General features: G+C 37.4%; 1 protein-coding gene across 3 annotated transcripts; it reads left to right on the plus strand.

The window, feature by feature from the left end:
* Positions 1-13: 13 nt before the first annotated feature.
* Positions 14-22,669, plus strand: DIS3 (DIS3 homolog, exosome endoribonuclease and 3'-5' exoribonuclease). 3 transcript variants are annotated; one of them, XM_080614300.1, is made up of 21 exons: positions 14-296; positions 2,592-2,749; positions 3,484-3,677; positions 3,793-3,866; positions 4,984-5,148; positions 5,979-6,143; positions 7,052-7,165; positions 7,266-7,403; positions 8,481-8,627; positions 9,893-10,009; positions 10,837-10,938; positions 11,507-11,571; positions 11,675-11,759; positions 12,438-12,565; positions 13,132-13,218; positions 14,233-14,389; positions 15,904-16,118; positions 17,102-17,270; positions 17,691-17,849; positions 18,073-18,195; positions 22,065-22,669. In XM_080614300.1, the coding sequence occupies exons 1-21, from the start codon at positions 63-65 to the stop codon at positions 22,152-22,154; spliced, it is 2,886 nt and encodes a 961-aa protein (XP_080470426.1). In that variant the 5' UTR covers positions 14-62; the 3' UTR covers positions 22,155-22,669. The 3 variants fall into 3 exon arrangements, with proteins under 3 accessions (XP_080470426.1, XP_080470425.1, XP_080470427.1); XM_080614299.1 differs by lacking the exon at positions 5,979-6,143 and having other exon boundaries at positions 17-296; XM_080614301.1 differs by lacking the exon at positions 2,592-2,749 and having other exon boundaries at positions 167-296.
* Positions 22,670-23,290: the final 621 nt, after the last annotated feature.

Below are 23,290 nucleotides of genomic sequence, written 5' to 3' on the forward strand. Positions count from 1 at the left end.
CCGGGAGGAAGCGGCGGCGGCGGCAGTGGGGGCGGGTGGTGTTCCTGCGCGCGGCGCGCGCCATGCAGACTTCACGGACGTTCGTGAAGCGCACGCGGGCGGGCGCCGTCGTGAAGGTGGTGCGCGAGCACTACCTGCGTGACGACATCTCGTGCGGCGCCGCCGCCTGCCGCCTCTGCCCGCTCCGGCCCGACGCGCCCGCGCCCAGCCTCGAGGCGCAGCCCGGCGGTGCCGCCAGCAGCCTCTGTCCCGGCCCGCACTACCTCCTGCCCGACACCAACGTCCTCCTTCACCAGGTAAGCCGCGGACGTCGCCTCGGGCCCTGGCACAGCTCTGGGCCTGGTCACGCGGCGCTCTGCTTCAGCCTCGGTTAAATCGTGTGGGTGCAAGGGGTCGTTCCTGGAGAGGCGTGGATAGCGTCAGCAGTGAGTACGCCGCCGGGCTCGGGCCTTCTTATTAGTGGTGTCCGGAACGAGTTGGCTTTTCTGTGCCTGCGTGATACTGAGGAGGCCTTCAGCATCGCTGAATCTGGTCTGGTCTTAGACTGTATTCCGGTTTTGTATTTGGCTGTCTTAATAGTGGGAATAAAGAACTTGTTCCATAGGATCATAGAATTCTAGTTGGAAGTAACCTCAAGGATTATCTGGTCCAACTTCTCTTGGCAATGCATGACCTAGATGGCATGTCGTAGCACTCTGCCTAGTCAAATCTTAAAAGTTTCCAGCCATGGGGAATCCACCATTTTCCTGGCGAGATTATTCCAGTGGCTGATTTTTCTCATCGTGAAAAAATTTCTGATGTGTCCAACCAGAATCCTGTCAGAAGTAACTTAGACCCATTACTCTTTTCCACTTTACTCCTGGTAAAAAGGCAGTCTCCACCCTCTTTGTAGCCACCCTTTAAAGGCTGAACAGTATTTATTCGCTGTTTGTAGTCTGATATAGGTATGGAAAGTCAGGCTAGAATGGTGTATAGCCTGAAGCAGCATCAGGATCTTCAGGTGGTTACTGCATTTTCCTGAATACCTATTCCATTTTTCAGACCTGTTGTAGGCTTTGGTTCTTCATACTGTGATGCTGATTTCAGGTAATGAATAGAGGCTGCAAAATCGTCCCATGTGCAACCCTGGAAGCATGGGATGAACTTTATTCTGCAGCCCATTACTAATTGTGCAAAGGCTTGAGCCTGGGGAGTGTAGACAGTAAAATTCCAGGCTGGGAGAATTCCCGATCTTGATGATTTTCATTGTTTGGTGGTTTTTGTTTGTTGGTTGGTTTGTTTGTTTGTTTTAATTTTTTGATTGCTTTGGAATGCATGGAAAGTGGAATAGCCCTGTGCTGACACTGGAGACTGGAAATAATTCATGAATCCTAACATGGATTACTCTGGAGAGGGGCACAGCACTCACATGCTTCAACTGTTGCTCATCCCGAAAGTTGTACGAATTTTTTTTCCCAAAACAGCAAATTGAGGGATGCTTTCAGCCTGTTGTGCAGCGACTTCTTGGTGTCTGTTGGCAAAGTTTGTATATACGTAATGTAGAACACTCTTAAGAATTTGCCAGGGTACGCTGCCATGAACTGGAGCAGCAGAATTAGAAAGTCCTGGTAACAGCAGGAAAAGGTTTTACACAGCAACTGGGGCATGATTGCAACAGTAAGACTTGGCCTAGTAATTCATCTTGTGCATAGAATAATACTTGATTACTTGTGCTAGGAGCATGGCTCTTAATCTGTTAGGTTATTTAAATATCAGATGAAGAGGAGCTTGGTTTGGCATGGATTTCAGTTCTTTTAACCATGTCCTCTAGAGCCTTACTGCTGTCTTGTGCCTTGGCAGGGGGTTTAGGATAGGTGATCTCCAGAGGTCCCTTCTAACCCTGACGATTCTGTGATTCTATGATTCTGTCTCATTTTGGAGATGGGTTTGTACAGTTCCTTGCCACAAGCTTAGGAAATGAAGCTCCCATCTTTTTCTCCTGACGGGCTGCATGGATGTTTGGTGTAGACTTCTCTCTGTTGCATGTCATGGCTGTCAGGAGTTGGCAGAGAAAAGTGCTGAAAATTTTTAAACACGTTTCCTCAGAAAAAGTAGGTCTTTGAAAAGGTGAAGAGCAGCTAACAGAATTCCTGGTGAGTTGAATCTGCCAAAATGAAAACTGGAGGACAACACTGGGGTTGGTTTTGGAGAACTTAAGCCTACGCATGCCACAGGCATATCGGTGTTAGCTGTGTAACAACGGTTAGGTACTGTTTTATGGTTTGCATTGTTCACAAAGACATATGGCAGAAAGCCTTTAAACTGTGTTGGATTACCCTCAGATTGCATATAGGTGTATTTGGTTTACAAAGGTAATAATTTACAAGAACCCATCCTATGTAAACCAAATTTCTAGTGTACCTGCAGCCTTAGATTTGATTGAAGTACTGCCCACGTTGAGGCTGAATTTGGTGGAAATCAGAATGTCATCCTCTTTGTTCCAGCAAAATTCATGTTACAAAGAAGCTGGAAAGTCCTTTTTGGACTGTTTAAGTCCTGTTATTGGATAGAATTAAACAACAATTTTTATTCATTTCCATTTTGTTCCTCAGATTGATATACTTGAAGATCCTGTTATTAAGAATGTCATTGTGCTACAGACAGTCTTACAAGAAGTCAGGAATCGGAGTATACCGGTATACAAGCGAATTAGGGACGTGATTCAAACCCCTGAAAAACATTTCTATTCTTTCACCAATGAACATCATAGGTAAGGTGTGGAATAGGATGTAACAAATTGTACTGCTAGCCAGTGAAAGAAACTGGGAAACAGAACTGCAACATTTGAGCTAGCTAAAAAAAATTAGACTGGGGTGCATAGAACTGTATACTTGTAAGGAATCCTGTTGGGAAATAGTTACGTGTTCCAGGAATGCGGTCTGTAATTAGTATAAGCATATATATATTATGAAAAGGTGTTTAGAATATTGAGTGAGATTTACAGACAAAACTTGCCCTGAGATGTGGAATACTGATTTTCCATTTTAGTGTCCTTTTTAAACATATTCCAATTTTTTGTTAATATTGCCAGCTCAGTCTGTAGCAGAATTAAAAAAAATGGTTAGTTAGTGATAGAAAGCTCTAAGAAATAAACATGCAATTACTTTGCCTTTTTTTGCCCTCACAAGCAGTTTCCAATATGAGGTATCATAGTTCTAGGAATCTTGAGTCCATAGTTGTAGCATCTTGAATACAGTTCTCTTCAACTGTCAGTTGCAAAGTTTGTGTTAGAAATTAGCTCTTCCTTCCTATTTTTCTTTACCCTTGTGTCTCCTGACCTTCAGTGGCCTATAGAGTATTACACATACAAAAACTGGTACAGCAGTGATACTTTTGGCCTCACAGTCTTGCTTGTCTGAAAAATTTTTGTAAATATGGATAGATGTTAGGATTTATTTTGTTTCATTTATGTATTTATTTATGTGTATGTGTTCATGTATTTAGAGAAACATACATAGAGCAGAAGAAAGGAGAAACTTCTAATGACCGCAATGACAGAGCCATTCGGGTAGCGGTAAAATGGTACAGTGAGCACTTGAAGAAAATGGAGGATGAGGAGAAGATTCAAGTTACCTTTTTAACAAATGACAGAATTAATAAGGAGAAAGCTCTAGAGGAAGGGATAACTGCTTATACATGTAAGTAAAGTGACATGTATGTTTAATTTATTGCTCAGATAAACAATCTCAGCAGTCTCTTCATACCTAAATCTGGTACATCTCTTGCATAAATTTTATGTTTGTGCTTTTGTAGGTGAGGAATATATAAAAAGCTTGGTAGCTAATCCTGAGCTTGTAGATCGTCTTGCTTGTGTATCTGATGAAGGGGTATGTTTTTATTTTCTTTTTATAAAATAAATTAATCACAAATGGTTTGCAGTATGTTATTGGACACTCTATGTCAGGCTACTAGCATCAATTTAGAATATGAGGACTCTGGATGTAGTACCAATTTGGCAATACAACCTTTTGACAACTGAAAAGAAAAGGAGATATATTGTAGCAGTTTTTACGGCTGCTTATGTGCCTATTAGTAATTGTCTACTTATTTGTGAAAGGCTACTTGCTTTAGGTAACTGGTATAAAGATGAGAATAGTAATGGTTAAAGAAAGTATAAATATTCTAAAAAAATGGAAACAAAATGAAAAGTGGGTATTGCAGACCATTTCAACCTCTGCTTTGTATCTTATTTGAAAGTTTATATTAACTTACTGATAAATTTCTATCAAAAGCTCTGATTTTTGTGATCATATAAGTTGTCGTAAGTGTAAGCTGCAGCTCAGACATGAGCTACATCCTCTTTTATTTCCTTGTGCTTCGTATTTATCAGAATCAAGACTTGTGTTTTCATATGAGACTGATATAACTAAAAACTAACACCAAAAAATGGGAAGGTTAATTTTGTCGGAGGTAGTCCTGTCAAAATAGGGTGGGACAGGCAAGAATGGGAAGAAAGTGGAGGGCTCAGTTGATCTGCTCAGCAATTCATTGTCTGACACCTCCAAAGTTTTAGTCATAGTAATATATTTGCATAATATTTTATATAGTTTATATTATACACTTGTACTGTGTGCCATACTCTCTACCATGTAATGCTAGTATATGCAAGTCAGCATGAAAGCATGTGTCGCTTGGGCAGTATCTTTTTAAGTAACTGCAGGCAAACAGGAGAAGAAAAGGAGGCTTTCCTGTAATTGCCATGTTTATGTGTTCTTTATGCCTTTTATACTTAACTAGAAAAATTACTGCTTAATAGTTGATTTATATTACTGTGTATATTCATATCTAACATAGTAATGATTTTAGAGTTTGTTAGCTTGAGCGTCCTGTTCGTGAGCTGGTTTAGGAATAATCATGAGTACAAAAGACTGAAAACTTCTTCTTGTTTTTTGTTGCTGCTTTTTTGTTTCATTTTGTTTGCTTTTTGATTTGGCTTTTTTTAAGAAAGAAATAGAAAGTGGAAAAATAATTTTCCCAGAACATATTCCTCTTAGCAAATTGCAGCAAGGGATAAAATCTGGTAATTACCTCCAAGGAACTTACAGGGCAAGCAGAGATAATTATCTTGAAGCTACTGTTTGGGTTCATGGAGATGCTGAAGAAAAAGAGGTAAGTTTTTTTTTTTATTTTACCTTCATGCTGTGAACTTTTAGCTAGCCTCAGTAATGACTTAGAATGCAGTTTTTTCATAGTGACATATATTAAAATGAGCATTATAGTAATTTTTCCTTTTCTGATTTCTTTCTTCTTTTCTGATGTTTTACTTTGTATGGATATAGGCTACTGAAATGTTGCCTGTGCTGTTAATACTTTTTCAGTTGACTAATGATTTTTTTTTTTTTTAATTAGTTTGAAATACACGATAAAAGACAGAGACATAAGTTTGTAGGAGGATTTTCAGAGAAACTGTGATGAGCCCTTGTGAGGCTCTCCTGCTTTATTTCCCCTAATATTTTCATACTTGATGATGAGTAGATGGATTCTTTCACTCCAGGCAGTTAGCCCACCTGTCCACCTACTGTTGGTACAGCTGTCCTGTTTAAAGCAGCAGCGCTTACCTCCTCTCTCCCTATTTGTGGGGGCAGCTGGAGATGCTTCCCTGGCTCCCCATTTCTTTTATTCCTGTTTTCCAGTAGTATATTGAGTTCCCTAGCCTGCAAAAGTAGAAGGATTGTATGATTATAAACAACACAAAACATCTGTGGAAAGCACATTATTTTTGTGGAGGCAATTGGAATCCTGAAATAATATCATAAATACTGAAAGAAACCAAGGCAAAGGAAAAAAAAAGCATCACAAACATACCTTAAAATGTTCTTTAGATTGCAGAGCCTGTTACCCATGTATACTCTTCTGATATACTGCTTTGATATGGGTCTTCTGTTGCTATCATTGTGAATATTTACGTTTTCATTTTGTTTTCTAAAAAAAAAATCCAGATAATTATACAAGGATTGAAACATTTAAATCGAGCAGTTCATGAAGATATTGTAGCTGTGGAGCTGTTGCCAAAAGGTGAATGGGTGGCACTGTCCTCAGTGATCTTGCAAGATGATGGCCAAAATGAAGATGACATTGAAACTGAGGAGGAGAAAGAAAACATTGTATGCAATAAATAACTTTCACTTCACTGTTATGTTAAGAGAGAGATTAAATTTGCATTACCCTGACAGTGCTAGGCTTTAGATTTACACATCCTTTTTATACTATTGTGAATACATAAACTATGAAACTTAATTGTAGTTGTACAGTTGCATTAATTATATGATTATGTCTAAAATTGATACTTTCTAATTAATTGCAATCAGAAATTGCCATGTTACTTTGTTAAGCTTTAATAACTCCAAAAGTTCCTGGGTAGGTAGTCAGGTAATAGATGTGCACATTAGGGTTTGCTAGAATAGGAGCAGGTGTTGTGTCATGATGACAGTCAGCTTTTACAGGCAGTGCATATATTTGGAACCAGTTGTGAAATATTCTTTAGCTTCTTGCAGTAATCCCGCTCAATGTGTGTGCAGTGCATACACATGTATACCCTGTCCAACAAATACTTATATTTCTTTAAAAACATGATCCTCCCACAGGGAATGTTTTTTAATTACTTGGTTTAGATTTACTGGAGAATTTTCAAGCAACTAAGAGGGTTCCTGAAAATTAAAGTAATTTTTTTTTTATTTTTTTTAAAAGAATATTGGGATAGTTGTGGAGTAAGCAGAGACAGTGGGACAAGATAGCATTTCTTAACGTTTTTTCTGCTGTTCCTTGATTTTCTGCAATGATGTCCATTAAAAAAACACAACTACAACAGTGTAGTCAGGTCACATACTAAAAATACTGAAAGACATGCAAAGCACAGGGAGGCATATTTCTGCTAACGACGTCATAATATAATTTACAGCATTATAGTGACACATAAGATGTTACCACCAAGGTTTGAGATATATGCTGTAGTCAAGCATGTTAACGTGAGTGCAAAGATTTTTGTGGGTTTAACCCTTGTGTGTTCTACCAGCTGAAGACTTCTGTTAGCAAGGACATGCTGAGACCTACAGGAAAAGTAGTGGGCATTATAAAACGAAACTGGCGACCACTTTGTGGAATGCTTTCCAAGTCAGAGATCAAAGAGGTAAGGAAACAATCCAGTTACTGTAAGTGCAGGTGTTTGGGGTTTTGTTATTTTTCTCTGTAACTGAAAATGAATTGTTCCCTTTTCTGGCTGTTAATAGGCAAGGCGCCATTTGTTCACACCAGCTGACCGCAGAATTCCTCGCATTCGAATAGAAACAAGACAAGCAGATAAATTGGAAGGACAAAGAATAATTGTTGCTATTGACGGATGGCCCAGGAATTCCAGGTATCCTAATGTAAGTTTAAGCTTTTTCTTATGAACTTTTTTCTATCTGATTTTTATGTGTTATTGTAAGGTGTTTATTATCTGTAACGCTGAGTAACTTCAAAAAGTGTTGATGTGAATTTTGAGTGCCATTTGATGGTGCAAATTAAGGAAGTCCCTAAATTATTTAGTTCGTTCTTACCCCCCAAAAAAGATACGGGTTTATCATATTCGAAAAGCTCACTCTGCCAGTTCTGCAGTGAACTTACATGTGCTAACTAAGGTGCTTTAGACTAACCAGGGACCACTTGGTTTTAGTCTGGGTTCCTAGAAATATGAACCTTTTGTTGTGACTTTGCTCATTCACAGACTGATCACTGTCTTGGCAAGTAGTTTTAAACACCTTGTCCAAATCAGTCAAATTGACAGTGGGGCTGAGTTACAGGTAATGAAGTTCTTGAAAGATCTTTGGGAATAAATAGGAGGGTATAAGGGAAAATGAGGACTAGCTTTAATTTGCATTGAAAACAAAGTAGGTTTTAAAGAGGCTTCCATTGGCTTGTGTAGGAATGCATAGCTTGTAACGAATGAGAGCACAGGTGTCGCAAACAAGTTTAGAGAAATGAAGGAAACTTGGAATATATGGAATGACTGCTAAGATGAAGATAGCATTACTGCAGAGGATGAGATGTGAGAGATGAGAGGAATGAAATAGTGCTGATACAGTATTAGGGAGTGGGCACAACACAAACTCATAGAGAAATTAGACCTTACTAGTTTTGCTACTTATGCAGCAATGTTTATTCTTAACTGCAAAACTGAATTGCCATGTTTACAATTTTGCAGTCTTAACTGTGGAGAATTTTATTGCCATTCAAGGAAAAGAGGGGGATGTACACATTTCAGACTTACTGAATCAATTAAATGTTTGAAATTCAATTTCTCTGTTAAAGCTGAGACAGGTAGCTGAAGAAAGAAAGATTATTCATACTGTTAGCTTAATATACTCATAAGCTATGGAATAATGGTCTCCAAATACTTCTGAGCTAACAGTGTTGCTTGATGTGCATGTGTGTGTATACTTGTACGTGCGCATATTGTTTCTCAGGGTCATTTTGTGAAGAACTTGGGAAGTGCTGGAGATAAAGAGACCGAGACAGAAGTTCTTCTGCTTGAACATGATGTCCCTCATCAGCCTTTTTCCCAGGCTGTCCTTAGTTGCCTACCAAAAATGCCATGGAGCATTACAGAACAGGTAACAATTTTTAAATTGTTGTAATAATACCTATGTCTTCTACTTCAAATCAAGTTGTGATGCTCTTGAATAACCTGGTGCATCAGAAATAGAGGAGAAATGTCCAGAACCATTTTATCTCAGTGTAAATTTTCAGCTGGATTTCCTATGGAGACAAAGCCTCTGCAAGTTTTGGGGGTGTGGCTAAAATTATTTGTTAAGAGATGGACATTTTAAGATAAAAAGCACATTACAGGTGTCATTAAAAATAAAAATGTAAATTTTTTTTTTTTTTCAAAGGAGAGAGACTACAATTCAGGTAATTGTAAGATCGTCACTAAGAGTTTTTCCATTTTGCTCAATAGCTTTGTAACTGAATGTGGCAGCCTGTGTCATCAATAAAATATTCTAAGAAGAGGAGACTTCAGTATATTCCTGCTATAATCCAGTAAAGTAATTGGAGAGATTAATGTTTGCAGAAATGCATATTTTAAATGCAATTAGTGAATTTCAGGTTCTGCCCAGTAGCTTAAATATGGAAAATGGCTGCTTTAGAATGTATAAAAAAAATGGCATCAGGGAACAATTTGAGCATGATACGGTTTTGGATTGGGCTGGGCTACTGTTTGAGTTTTGGGTGGTTTTGTTTGAGCTGGTGTGGGCTGTGGTTTTGTTTGTGCATTTTGTGTATTTTAATTTCTCTGAGGTGGACTGCTTTTATTATAATACCTACTTTTTGGGGGGTGAAGGAGGCATCTTTGTAAATTAGCTGTCTTTAAAAGTCATTTGTCTAGTCTAAGATACCCAAGATCTTTCTGTAGTCATCTTACAAAGGTAAATATTTCCAGTGTGCAGTTCCTTTTAACTGTTGAGAAAGCTGAGCTTTAAAAAACTAGAGTTGAGAGCAGTCATATTCTAAACAAATTGTCCAGCTGAACATCAGACAAAATGTCACATAAATCTGGATTCCTGGTTGTGATCATGAGAAGACTGAGGTTGTGTTCTGTTTGTCTTCCTGTTTGCTGTAAAACGAACAAATATAAATATTTGATCATCTTTTGACTTATTTTTTGTCACTGTAGTTCCTGCACATCTGTTTTGATCTTATAAATAAATATGATTGGAAATCTTGTCCTAAAACAAAAAAAGCATTCTGAAAATACTTGGTTGGTTTGGAAAATCTTATGTGAACTGCGTTTCCCAAGGGATCATTTTTACTTTGATACTGAAAATGTTCTTGAAAACAATTTAATTTTTTACTTTTTTTTTTTTTTTTTTAATTTCAGGATATGAAACACAGGGAGGACTTAAGGCATCTGTGTATTTGTAGCGTTGATCCTCCTGGCTGTACAGATATTGATGATGCATTACATTGTAGAGAAATAGAAAATGGAAATATAGAGGTATTCTCTCTCTCTCTCTCTCTCACTCTGTTATTATCTGGTCATTTGTTTACTTTTTCCTTTATTTTACAAACAGTGCAGTAGTGGTAATAGTAAATGACATGAGCAAAGCTCCAGATCTGTTGTAAAAGGAATCAATAGTGTTTGCACAACTGCAAGATGGCAATAAAGAAAAGGAACTGATTTGCATTACATCAGTGTCAGAAGTGGGAATTTTCTAAATTCACCCTGTTTTCTGCTCATTTGGCATGGGAAATGAGCATAAAACTTAATGGCTGCTTTAGCTAAGTATAAACATGGATATCTACAGCTAGAATAAGTATCAGTGGAAAAAGTGAAGCTACTGTTGTAATGCTTAAGGAATTATTATTTTATTAAAAAAAAAAAAGGGGGCATTAAAAAGCTACAGGCTTAACACCAATAGTCTACCCCCTTATATCTGATTTAGTCAGGTTTTCTTCCTTATAAATTCATCTGTAACTGTACTAGCCGGGTGTGTGAAAATGGAAGGCCTATCAAACAGAAAACCAAAAACAAGTTTTCAGTGAGCCTTTGAGAAAATGACAAGAGGTTATCTGAGCCCCCAGGCAGGAAGGGTTGCATTGGAAAAGAATATAACTTTCCACTAAATGTATGGACACTCTTATTTTGTGTAATTGCTGCAACTGTTTATTTTTTTAATATCAGTATGATAGATTTTAACTATTCCCGTTACTGGATATAGGAGCTGCTGAAGGGAACTGGCAAGGGGTAAATTGGGTTGTAAATAAAAACTTGAGGGTGCCTTTCATGATAAGAACTATGCTTTCTATGATACTGTTTTTTAGGTTGGTGTACATATTGCAGATGTCAGCCATTTCATTCGTCCAGGAAATGCTTTGGATGAGGAGTCAGTAAAAAGAGGAACAACAGTATATCTGTGTGAAAAAGTAATTGTTTTCTGTAGCTTTTTGCTCAACTAAGCAGTTAGGTTTTCATTGCCTTCCTCCTGTAATTCTTGGGAATATTCTCTAAACTAAATAAAAAAATAAAGTAGGCTCCTTTGGGCTGCATGTAATTTGCCTAAGACTATCAAAATGAAGGTGCTTTCTGTCATTTGGCTTGCACAGCAAGAGGGATGAAACTGGAGCACTGTTGTAATACCAATCTGAAGCTGCAGAAGTGGCCTGGTTTGGCTTTTCAGTTGTTTTTTCTTGTGATAGCTACATCTTCATTATATATATATGTTTCTTATGATTTGTATTCATTACAACTGTAGTCCTGTTTATTTTAACTTCTTACCACAATTTTTTTTCGGAAGTAACTTACTAAAAAACTGATAATAAAAATGGATCTTGGAATAAATTTCCACTAAGTAGCTCACTTTTCTCTCGGAAATCTGAGCTTTATTAGCAAAAAGAAAAAAAAAAATTATTTCCAAGCATTTAGTACAGTAAAAATTGGGAAATTAAAATATTTATTTGTACTGAGTCATGATTTTTATTCTTTATTTTGCAGAGGATTGATATGGTTCCAGAGTTACTTAGTTCCAATTTATGCTCCCTGAGATCTGATGTGGACAGGTATATATATATATATATATGATCCATACTTTGATCTTGATGAGAAACTCCAGATATCTATGTGTGGATTTTAACAGATTTTTCTCCCTTTTCTCTCTCATAGGCTTGCATTTTCATGTATATGGGAGATGAACCATAAGGCTGAAATTCTAAAAACCAGATTTACAAAAAGTGTTATCAAATCCAAGGTTAGTCACAAATATTATTATATTTCAAAAAAAGAAGCTTGAGGCCTTTTTACAAAAACTATGATCAACAGACTAAAGTTTTCTTCTTGCTGTTTATTGATTTTTTCTATATTTTTCTGATGATTCTTGAGGTTCTTTCCAATCTGGTAATCTATGATTTTCTTAGAATTAGGAAATTATACTTTAACCCTAGAAAGACAAAGTGATTCTGCCCCCTTCTTTTAAACTTCTATGGCTACAGTGTTTTTTGTGCAGTTACTTTGTTACGGTATTTCATTTAAAAAGCATAAATGTATTCAGATATCTCTAGAGATACAGAGGCATATATGATGGTTGGTATATACCTGCTACTAATAATTTTCAGTTAAATTCAGTGGATTTTGTAAGTGTTAAATACATTTCTGAAAATTAGACCTCAGATGCATAAAATATATCCGTGATATATGTGATCAGCATAAAAAACCCACTGTAAATGCCTAGTATTTCTTGATGTCTTGCATAGATCGGTCCTGTTTTTACCATTATTATTTGAAAATTATAATTCAGCACCTAAATGAATGGCAAGCTTTGTATTTGTGTGAACCAGCTTTGACAGCAAACTGCAGTTTGTGCAAGACAACTATGTTTTTTCATTATTCTATTATGTACCATATCTCTCTTTTTTTTAACCTCTTCAAGGCTTCTCTTACATATGCCGAAGCACAGATGAGAATTGATTCAGCAAGTATGAACGATGATATTACTACCAGCCTACGTAAACTAAACAAATTAGCAAAAATTATGAAGAAGAGAAGAATTGATAATGGGTAAACCATGCAGTGTTGCTGTTCCTTTTTCCCCTGGTTTCTTTGGTTGGTTTTGTTTTCTGTTTTTCATGGCTGTTTTTTTGCTGTCAAACTGTATAATGGTCCTGTGTGTCCATTTCTCCAATGAATATCTTTTAAAAGAGCAGTACTTTGCCATTTCAGTTTGCATAAAATTGCCTGTCTTCATTTCCTGAAAAATAGTTAACTTGGGGAGCTTACAAGATCAGTCAATATGGATCTCTTACAATCATTATAAAAAGACAACTGGGGGAGCAGCATTTGAAATTTTAGGAGCTACTGCTGATGTGAGTCAGCATTATAATTTTGGCTAATTTGAACATTAATTTCCTAATTTTATTTTTAATTCCTGCTGTATTTTGGGGTTTGGGGTTTTTTGTGGTGGTTTTTTTTTTTGTGTGTTTTTTTTTTTGTTGTTTTTTTTTTTTTTTATTTCTGCTGATTTTTAAATTACATTTTCATGATAAACCCAGATATTGTGTACAGCCTTGCAATTGCGCTGTTGTCTGCTTTACTGCAATTTGCTAATAGCTCTTCCTGTTTTCCAGAGCCTTGACACTTTCCTCTCCAGAAGTTCGTTTCCACATGGACAGTGAAACTCATGATCCTATTGATCTTCAGACTAAGGAGCTAAAGTATGTGTTTTATTTTCCTCAGTTAGTTAATTCAGGGCAGGGATGGAATTAAAGACATGTTTAAGTAGTAACATTAGTAGTGTACAGAGTTCATATAATAGTGCATAATAGTCATAGAATTATAAAATTACTTGGGTTGGAAGGGACCTTTAAAGATCGTCTAGTACAAAGCCTCCTGCCATGGGTAGGGACACCTTTCACTAGATCAGGTTGCTCAAAGCCTCATCCAGCCTGGCCTTGAACACTGCCAGAGATGGGGCAGCTTCTTGGGGAAGCTGAGCCTAGAATTCAAGAATTCCTCTGTATTTTACTGTGCTATTTTTGAAGCAAGTTTTGAGCTGTATGCTTCACATATGAACTTAAGTCTTTACTAGTGATTTAGTGGAGCACTAAGGTCCAAACTTTCTACACTACACTGGCTTCTCTGTGATGCCCTTCTACTGATATTAACAAAGGAAAGTAGAATTGGAGTTATGGATTACTGAAACCTTAAGAAAAACAGAGCAGTTATTGCACATTATTGCAGAGTGATACAATCTTACTGAGGAGTTGTAGAAATGGAGCTACTAATTCAATTTCTGAAGATTGTTACTTACTTTGTCTCATACTACTGCTTAGTGTCTGTGCTAAAATCTACACTTAGTTACGTAAACTGTCACGCCTGTGGTGTGCAACATGGTGTTTTCAAACTTACATGTACAATATTAGAACAGTACTCTTAGGAAGAAATCAAAAACTTACCTGTTGACATTTTGAGCCAATTTTAAAGAGAATTTTTCTTGAATATAATTTGTAATTTTAGAATGACTGTTTTTCTTCTGACTCAGTATCCAAACTTAACAAATGTTAATGTTTTTAGTCTTGAAAATGTTTGCCTAATTGTATAAATGATTAAAACAACCGGTGAATATTGTATAATACTGTTCAGGATGGTGGAATATTTCTTAATTAGGCACTCAAGTAAATACATAGTTTAATGCTTTTCTAACAATATAAAATATTTCATGTTGATAGAGAAACAAATTCCATGGTTGAAGAGTTCATGTTGCTTGCCAATATTTCTGTGGCACAAAAAATTCACAGTGAGTTCCCAGAATTTGCCTTGCTCCGGAAACATCCTGCTCCTCCCCCATCAAATTATGACATCCTTGTGAAGGCTGCGAAGTCCAAGGCAAGTTTATACCATGCTAATTAAGTGACTTAATTAAAAGAAGCTGTGGGTTTTTATTCTGATTGGCCACTTACCCAAGAATAAGGGTTCAAAAATGGTGTTTTGAAAGTGTATCAGCTGCACTTTGAAATTGTTGGTACTTGTAACAAGATTAAGTGTATTTCTAGATGAAAGGAAGTATTTTGTGCTTTTAAAACCCTTCCTTCAGTAAAGAAAGAAAATCACTCTGAAAGTTTTTCCTATTGTAACTCTTGTGAGTTGTATTTCTCCTCTCCAAGCCACATATGGTTTTTTTAGCCAGTTTTTGGCTTCGGATCACATACATTATTGATGTACTTATAAATTGGTCAATCATATCAAATAACATATCTCTCTTAACGAGTCAGGAAATAAGAAAATGTGTCCATATGTGTTTATAGTTTCCATCCTCTCCGTAGGTCAGCTAGAGGTTAATTTAGGCTGAAACAAGTCTGATTTAATAAACAGGTCTGAACTGAAAAATTACTTTTCCAGTTTCAGGGGTCTTTTATTTGAGCTAATCGTTCTAACTTTCTAGACATTGTGATGTGCAGCCATATTTCCTTTCCCCTCAACTATTCACACACATGCACACCCCTGTGTTTTTTTAGAGCCTAGAGAGAAGCTCCCTTAACTCTGTCAGTGCAAGATCAATAGATGAGCCAAAACCCAGCCCATTTCATTTTCCACTGCTGTAAAACTGGAATAGTCATAATAATTCCATTTGTACTCTGAAACAACTTATTAAACTACTGTTTTATTTGGAAAGCTAAATTCCTATGCATAGACAAATGTTCTTTTAGTAAACCAAAGTGGTTTTTCAGTATGACACAACCATCATGATTAGATATTAGTATGCTATACTTTTGTCATACTTTTAAAAATAAATATTTAATTATTTTACCATAATTTGGTCCCTAGATCATGCTTTGTGTTCAGTGGTTTACATAAAGGAAAGAACATTCAACTGATCTCACGATGTGTGACAGGAAATAAAATGCATTCTCTATTTTCTTCTACCTACCTGAATTTTTATCAATGAACACTGGCAAACAAGGAACAAAATGTCATATAGTTGGTTTTACAAATTACTTTCCCAAGTATAAATTTTAATAACTGTGCAATAAGTACAACAAGGTTGATTACTGCTTAATCTTAGTCAATAAAGGGATGGAAAAATCAAAGGAAATAAAGAACTTGTTAATATTAACGAAGTATTTCTTAGTTCTGGATGGATTTATTCTCTGAATTGCTAGGCTACTGACTTTTTGTATTTTGCATAGAGTACTAGTAATCATGAGGGAGGGACCTGTGCATGTGTGGATTTATCTATCTATTTATTGGTAATAGTGGCATTCGGTAGGGTTATTCGGTGTTACAGCTGTGCCAGCTGCTAAGATTAGCATGGATGTGGCTATACATTTCTGCTTATACTCTGCTAATATTTTTTAATAACACCTGACCTTTTTTTTTTTTTTTTGATTCCCTCCTTCCAGAACTTGGAAATTAAGACAGATTCAGCAAAGGCTTTAGCTGAATCATTGGACAAAGCTGAATCTCCTACATTCCCGTATCTAAATACACTGCTGCGAATTTTGACCACTCGCTGCATGATGCAAGCTGTTTATTTCTGCTCTGGAATGGATAATGATTTTCATCACTATGGTTTAGCCTCACCTATTTATACCCACTTTACCTCACCTATTAGAAGGTATTTTTAATTTGGGAACCTTTCAGAGAACAAAAATAAGTCATTTTAAATTGTGGTGTTGTACATTTAAAAGATACTGTTTCTGTTCAGCTTTAAATCTCAGTTGAAACAGCAATGGCTTCAGATGGTGATCAGTCTTCATACATGCTCCCAGGTTCACAGCCTATGACTCCTAAGATCAAATAAAATCTTTAAAAAAACTCATAATAGAAATACATCCCTAATGCATATCTGGCATAAAAACGCACTTCAGGATCAGTTAGCATTATGTAAGTCAGCAGAGACTGAGGCAGATTTTGGTCTGTCATTTTTCAGATGTAAGCTGTGCTTTTGGGACTGTATTTTACATATAAAAGCATTGCTGATTTGAAACTTGCATTGCAGTTAAATTGTACACCTTGGAAAATCGGAGGTTTTTGCTTTTTACCAAGAAGTATTCAAGGAAAATAATTGTCATATTTTTTTCTCCTCAGGAACATTTCAAGTGAAATCTCTCTTACAGGAGGATTAAAATTCCTGTGCGTTTGTGTGGATAATTTATGGAGCTTCTAGGAATCTTAAATTGTAGTTGCTTATAGATGCGTTAAAAAGTTCCTCATTGAGGGTCTATTAGAAGTTATATACAAAGATGTTAAAGTGTGATTATGCTTTGCAGATCAATGGTATTGAAACACCATTCTATACTAAATTTGGTTAAGTCATGTACTGTTGAGTACAGGCTCTTGGTACAAAGAAGCAGCAAAGTACAGGCTCTACTGGTAGAGTATAGTAGAATTTATATTGGAGAACAGTACAGTTCATGCTGGCTTTGCAGTGTATCTTCGGTCAGTGAAAAGAGTGATCTTGAGTTAAAACAAGGAGTTATCAGCACACCATCATTACTGCAAAAATGTTTTGATCTAGAAGAATCACAAACCCAAAATTATATTCAGATACATATTTTTTTTAAAGTATGTTTTGATCATTTAATCTCATCTATGCAGGTATGCTGACATTATAGTACATCGACTTCTGGCAGTGGCCATAGGAGCAGACGATACTTACCCAGAACTTAGAGATAAACATAAAATAGCAGATATGTGTAAAAATCTCAATTACCGACATAAAATGGCTCAATACGCACAAAGAGCATCTGTTGCATTCCATACACAGGTAAGGAGTTTTGATAGGTGAGGATTAACTGTGGAGTATTTATGTTGTTTTTAAAGGCAGAGAAGGAACATTGAGTTTTGCTTTGTTGAGCAAAATTAAGAGAGTAAGAGCAAGAGCTGCTTCTTTGAGGAAAAGCTTCAACATTGTGTTGCTGGCTCTGAAAGATTTAGAGTAATGGCATCTTGCGGATTCTTTTTACTTTGTGTTTTATTATCAGTATGATGGATGCTTAACACTACAGTAATTTTATAAACAGTTTATAGGATTTCTTTATTCTGCTTTCAATATGTGATGTGTAATAATCACTAAGTATAGATTTGTATTTGAATGTTTTCATTCTTTTAAGCCAGTATATATGTAATACAGAAGAGAATGTTCTAGTGCTTTTATTCTTATTCATGTATTTTACTTCTGTTACAGCTGTTCTTCAAAAGCAAAGGAGTAGTGAATGAAGATGCGTATATATTATTTGTAAGAAAAAATGCAATTGTGGTTCTGATTCCCAAGTATGGGCTAGAAGGAACAGTATTCTTCGAAGAAAAAGGTAAACCAACACCAAGACTGGATTACAACAATGAGGTATGTTAAATGCCTTTATTTTTTTATTTGGTAAGTGAGCAGAATGAATAAAATCTAGTTGGTTTTAGAGGGGTAAGAGAGGCTTCTCTAAGCCTCTGAACATTGAGGAGTCATTTATGTTAATTTATATTCACACATAATAATTTCCTACAAAAATATTTATCTGTAAAAAAACATAAGCCATTTTAAACAGTGAATATTTATACAAAATTTGAACTTCCAGGTACCATCACTGACTGTGGAAGACACAACATTATGTGTATTTGATAAAGTTAAGGTGAACATTATGTTAGATGCTTCCAACATCCAACATCAGAAAATTCAGATGGTGTTGGTAGAACCAAAGGTAAGGCACAACATTTGTGATTCACAGAAATAGTCTTACTCTTCAGTACTGTTAAAAAATCAGCGTATGGTAAAATTGAAGTTTAAACCAGGAGGAAAAAAAAACACTTAGCAGCAGATTGTTGCAATTGCTTTGCATTCACTCTCGAGAAGACACAGGTCTGCTTTCACTGGCTGTTGAAAAGAATAAAGGGCTCTAAATTAAGTTTCCCTTCTGGGCCCATCAGGGTTATTTCCACTGATAGGAAAGATGATGATTTGCTGAAGTAGTATCTTTTGAATTTCCTGGTTCTGTAATCAAATCTCCCTTTTGAAAACCTGCCAAAACTCAGTCAGATCATCTTTGTTCCAGTAAATTATGCTGTAACTGCAATGGGCAGCTCAGAAGGAAACTATATAATTGCTGGCTGTAAATGGCAGTCCTTTCTTAAAACTACCACAGTATAAAAATTCCCCCTTGATAATGCAGTAAGAACTGCAGTGTCCTAATAACTGTGTTTCCGGTCTTCAGACTTTCCAGTTCTTAGTACATCTGGGACATGGGTTTTCACCTGGTCTCACACCTCAGGTTGGCTGAGTATTTTGCATGCCATTGAATACTTGCATTAAGTTACATGTGACTTGGTAAACAGATGGTGCAGTAATTGAGTATCTATAATCATGTAGGAAAAAGAAAATCCAAAATAAGCAAGAGGGCCTTGTTTTTGCAGTCAAACATTATAATTTCTCTGTTTTTGCTGAGAAATTACCTGTTTTCAAACACATCTAAATAAACTTATCTTTGAGCTGTCGTATTGGCTTGAGTTGAAGGCAGTCCTCATGATCTCAAAAAGTGGGGGGCAGATAATGCAATCTGTAGTAGAAAGAAACCTTGCATCCTGCTGCGCATTCTCATGCTGAGCTACCTGCTGCTTCTGCTCACCAGTCAGAGTTTGTCCGAGCTGCTGCTGAGGGACATGCTTTGTTCATTGAAAATGGACACATATTAGGGCTGATGAAAGCTGGCTTCCCTTCTAGTTGTACTAATTTCTGTGACGGTCCCTTTTTCTACAACAAACCAAATACTATAATTTTAGCTTTTCCCTTGATACAGGAATGGCCATACTAGTTAAGCCAAAATACTTTGTCATCCTGACCATCAGTTACTAGTCCCCCTTCTTTGTAAGGAGTGAGTACAGGAGTCAAATGCATATACAGTGATCATTCCCTTTGTGTCCATTCCAAGTTTCCAGCAATTTGCAACTTTATAAATACACAGCTCACCTTGTATGAAAAAGTGCTTGACCTTTCATCTGTTTAAAACCTAATACTGTTACTTGGTGACATACTGTGTTTCCTATGCTGTGAAAAATAGTCTGGTGTTCCCATTTACTATTCCCATGCGACCCCATTCTATATACTTCTTTTAGCTCCTCCTTTACTGGAAACCTTCGCATCTTTGATGTTTCTCATTGCTTTTATGTTGTTATAGTTCTCTTATATGATTTTTTAAAGCTAGGAGCTGCAGCACATACATGACGCGAGCACACCACAGGTCCATACAGGATTACATACGTACAGAGATTAGGTGCAGGATTGTCTGTGTTGTATGGTGTTACGTGGGAACACTTTTCATCTTTCAGTCCTAGTACCAAGACCAGTTTTAAGCAGTGAGTTTACACACACCACCAGTTGCTAGCTGACACTTTTACAGTTGCTTTTAGAACTCTTAGATAGACTGTATCTAGCCCTGGCATTAAAGGAACACTTTCCTCTTACCCACTTTGTTCTAAACCTTTGGGTTTTTTAATTTTTTTTTTTGTTTGTTTGTCACAGTTTTCTTGATACTGGTCTTAATTTTCTCAAGTGCTTCAAATACACTTTCATTACCTGCTTTAGGCTTCTGTTATCATCCAGCTAGCTACCGATGAAGATGCAAGGACGAATTTCCTCCCTCTCACTTAGATTCTTTTATTACTGTTCTCAGTCTTTTTTGCTTGCCTGTTTATTTTAATTTACTTCATTTGGACAAGATTTTCACTTAACCGTTCTCTTGAAATTTTATTGATAAATGGCATGTTCCTCCTCCAGGCCTTTTTTAAATTCCATCTCATCCCCGAAAGCATTTTGCCTTTTTGCAACCCCCTTTAATAAAATCTTCATTAAATTCCTTATTGTTGCTCATGTAATGCATTTTAAGGTTTGGGATTTTTACCTGTATTACAAGGGATGGTTCTGTGGGCAGCATCTTAAGCAGGTGTTCAAGCGTAGAGTTGTTTCTCCCTGTTCATGGGTTCTCTGACCAGTTGCCCCAACAAACAGGCCTTTACACCTAGAAATGTAAACTGTCTAGAGCCTTCCTGTGACACTCACTCATTGAAGGTAATTTATTGTTACTATCTGTTCTTACAGCCTCTCCGATACTCTTTAGCATGTCGTAATAGTTGCCATCCTAACTAGCTGACCAAACCCATAACCTTCAGCTTATGGCGGTGGGTTTAATGCATAGGTGTCTGTGACATGCTCATACAATTAAATGACTATTCCTTCTACTGGTATATGCTGTTGTCACTTCCACGTGATTTATAATCTGGTATTGAAATCCTAGTGATTGGCTTCTTTGCATCAAGCTTCTGAAATGCCTGTTACCTTCTTTCATCGGACATTAGTTTGCTCAGAGACCTGAGTGCAGAGGACAATACATGTGTATAATCTTGGTCCAGCTGTCTTATGCATGCTACTTAAATGAACTCATACTTCATCACAGCTTGTTTTCCTCTCCTCTCTTTGAATATCTATCCTGGGTTCAGCAGTAGCAGTCATTTTTCTCCTCAGTAGCTGGTGCAGTGCTGTGATTTTGACTTTCGGCCTGGGAACAGCTGGTAACACCAATGTTTTTAGTTGTTGCCCAGTAATGTTTACCCTGACCAAGGACTTCCTGAGTCTCATGCTCTGCTAGGGAGGAGGGGAAGCCAGGAAGAAGCAGAGACAGGGCACCTGACCCAAACTAGCCAGAGAGGTATTCCATACCACAGCACGTCCTGCCCAGTATATAAACTGGGGGCAGTTACTCGGAAGGGCTAGATCACTGCTCGGTCGGGCTGGGTATCGGTCGGCAGGTGGTGAGTGGCTGTATTCTCTTCCCTTGTTATTTCCCTTATCATTATTATTATTGGTGGTAGCAGCAGTGGTTTTGTGTTATACCTTAGTTACTGGACTGTTCTTATCTCAACCCGTGAGAGTTCCATTCTTTCGATTCTCCTCCCCATCCCTCTGGGAGTGGGGGGGGAGTGAGCAAGTGGCTGTGTGGTTCTGGGTCACTGGCTAGGCTTAAACCACAACAATACCACACATGTCCATACTCTCAAAGAAATCATAGTGTGCTTCCTGGTGACCTTTTTAAATACAAGTAATTCTCTATCAGCATACAGGCTTTTCTCTCTTCCTGTTGTTCCTTGCTTTAGAACTGGTTTCTATTTATTTCCAAAGTTTTTACCATTTCTGCCAAAACTAAATGCCTTCTTGCAGTGCAGCGTCCTGAGCCTGACAGGCACAACACTGCAGAAAACACTGTGGTCATGACTTTTAAAAGCAAAATGGAAATTGTGAGGTTAAGGTCCCTTCTCACCTCTCACTCATCCCTCTGCCACTTTGGGCAGCAGAGGTGGTGCTGCTGCCCTTTCCCTGAGCTCTTCCCAGCTTTTCCTGCAGCTGAGTGTTCTGCTGTGAGTGTTGTATGATGGTACACCCTCCTTTAGGGGACTAACAACAGAGTTTTCTGATGTTGATGCAGTGTTTGTAAAAGGTCTGTATAAGTGAACTCAAGTTTCATCATGAAGTTACGAGTTAAAATTAAGAGTGTTCTGACTTCCAGTGCTGTTCTTACTGTAGATACAAGGAAATGATGGGCCTGCAAATCTATCTACAGAGACAAGCAGCAACGATGAACCAGAGAAGAAGAAAAGGAAGCTACAAAAATAGCTCGATACTAAAGTTAATACACATCAATTCTTTGTATTTACGTATTTTTTTTCCCCATGGACAAAATGCTAGAAACAGATTCTGTTTACTTTTAAATACACATTTTAATAATTTGTAAAGCTGGCTTTTTTAAAAATTTTTAATGAATATGTATGCAGCAGAACAGTAGTTTTACAACCATCTATGTTTTAATATATGTCTACAGTTTTGACTTGTGGGTGAAAATAAATGCTGCTGCGAAGTGAAGGAGTAGTTGTATTTTATTTTTTAACAGCCTTAAGGCCATGCAAGAGCCTGACAAAAGTCAGTTTTTTCAATCTGCTAACAGAACTTACTCTTGAGTGATAAAGGCCATAGCCCCATACTGGCAAGTTACAATTATTAGTTACTTAGAATTCTCATTTTGTGCCTTGAACCGCCTGGTTACAGGCAAGCCACATCTGCTGACAGTGTAGTCGTAAAGCATATTTTATGTGCTGTGAGGACTGACATAGGTTGAGTGAGTGTGCTCCTAACCCCAGGGACCCCAAGGTAGTTGTTACTGAGTTCTGCATGTTTGTCTCAATGAAACTGTCCTCCAAAGCACCTGAGACAAGAGTACTTTTCATTGACTGGTTCTGCTGCTGCCAGCTCCAAGCTCTCAAAACCAAGAGACTGCAGTCCCACATACTACATGTGTTCCTCAGCCATTTTCAGCGAGTCACTTGGTACTTTCCTTGGGAAGGATCAGGTCACAGTTGATCAATATGTGGTTGTCACCTGGCCATAGTTAGTTACTCAGCTCCCCAAGCGCTGTCATTGTAAAGGGCTGAATCAGGTTTATAATGTATTTACAGAAGGCACCAAAAGGAGACGACTGACTCCAACAGAAACCACCACTCTCCCTCCAATGAGATGTTTGAATCCTAATGCAGTTTGGGAGGAGGGGACCTTAGAGCTCATCCAGTTCCGACTCCCCTGCCACAGGCAGGGACACCTTCTACTAGACCAGGTTGCTCAAAGCCCCATCCAACCTGGCCTTGAACACTGCCAGGAATGGCGCATTCACAACTTCTCTGATCCACTGTCTCACCACCCCCAGCACTACAGCGCTGCTTCCCAGTATCTACTCTAACTCTACCCTTCTATCAACCACT

The sequence above is a fragment of the Psittacula echo genome, assembly GCF_963264785.1.
Source record: "Psittacula echo genome assembly, chromosome: 3".
In the NCBI taxonomy this organism is placed as follows: Eukaryota; Metazoa; Chordata; class Aves; order Psittaciformes; family Psittacidae; genus Psittacula; species Psittacula echo.

Coding starts and splice junctions, on each gene's coding strand:
- DIS3 (XM_080614300.1), top strand. CDS start 63: ATGCAGACTTCACGGACGTTCGTGAAGCGCACGCGGGCGGGCGCCGTC. Junction 2,750..3,483: donor TTCACCAATGAACATCATAG/GTAAGGTGTGGA, acceptor TCATGTATTTAG/AGAAACATACATAGAGCAGA. Junction 6,144..7,051: donor AGGAGGAGAAAGAAAACATT/GTATGCAATAAA, acceptor GTGTTCTACCAG/CTGAAGACTTCTGTTAGCAA.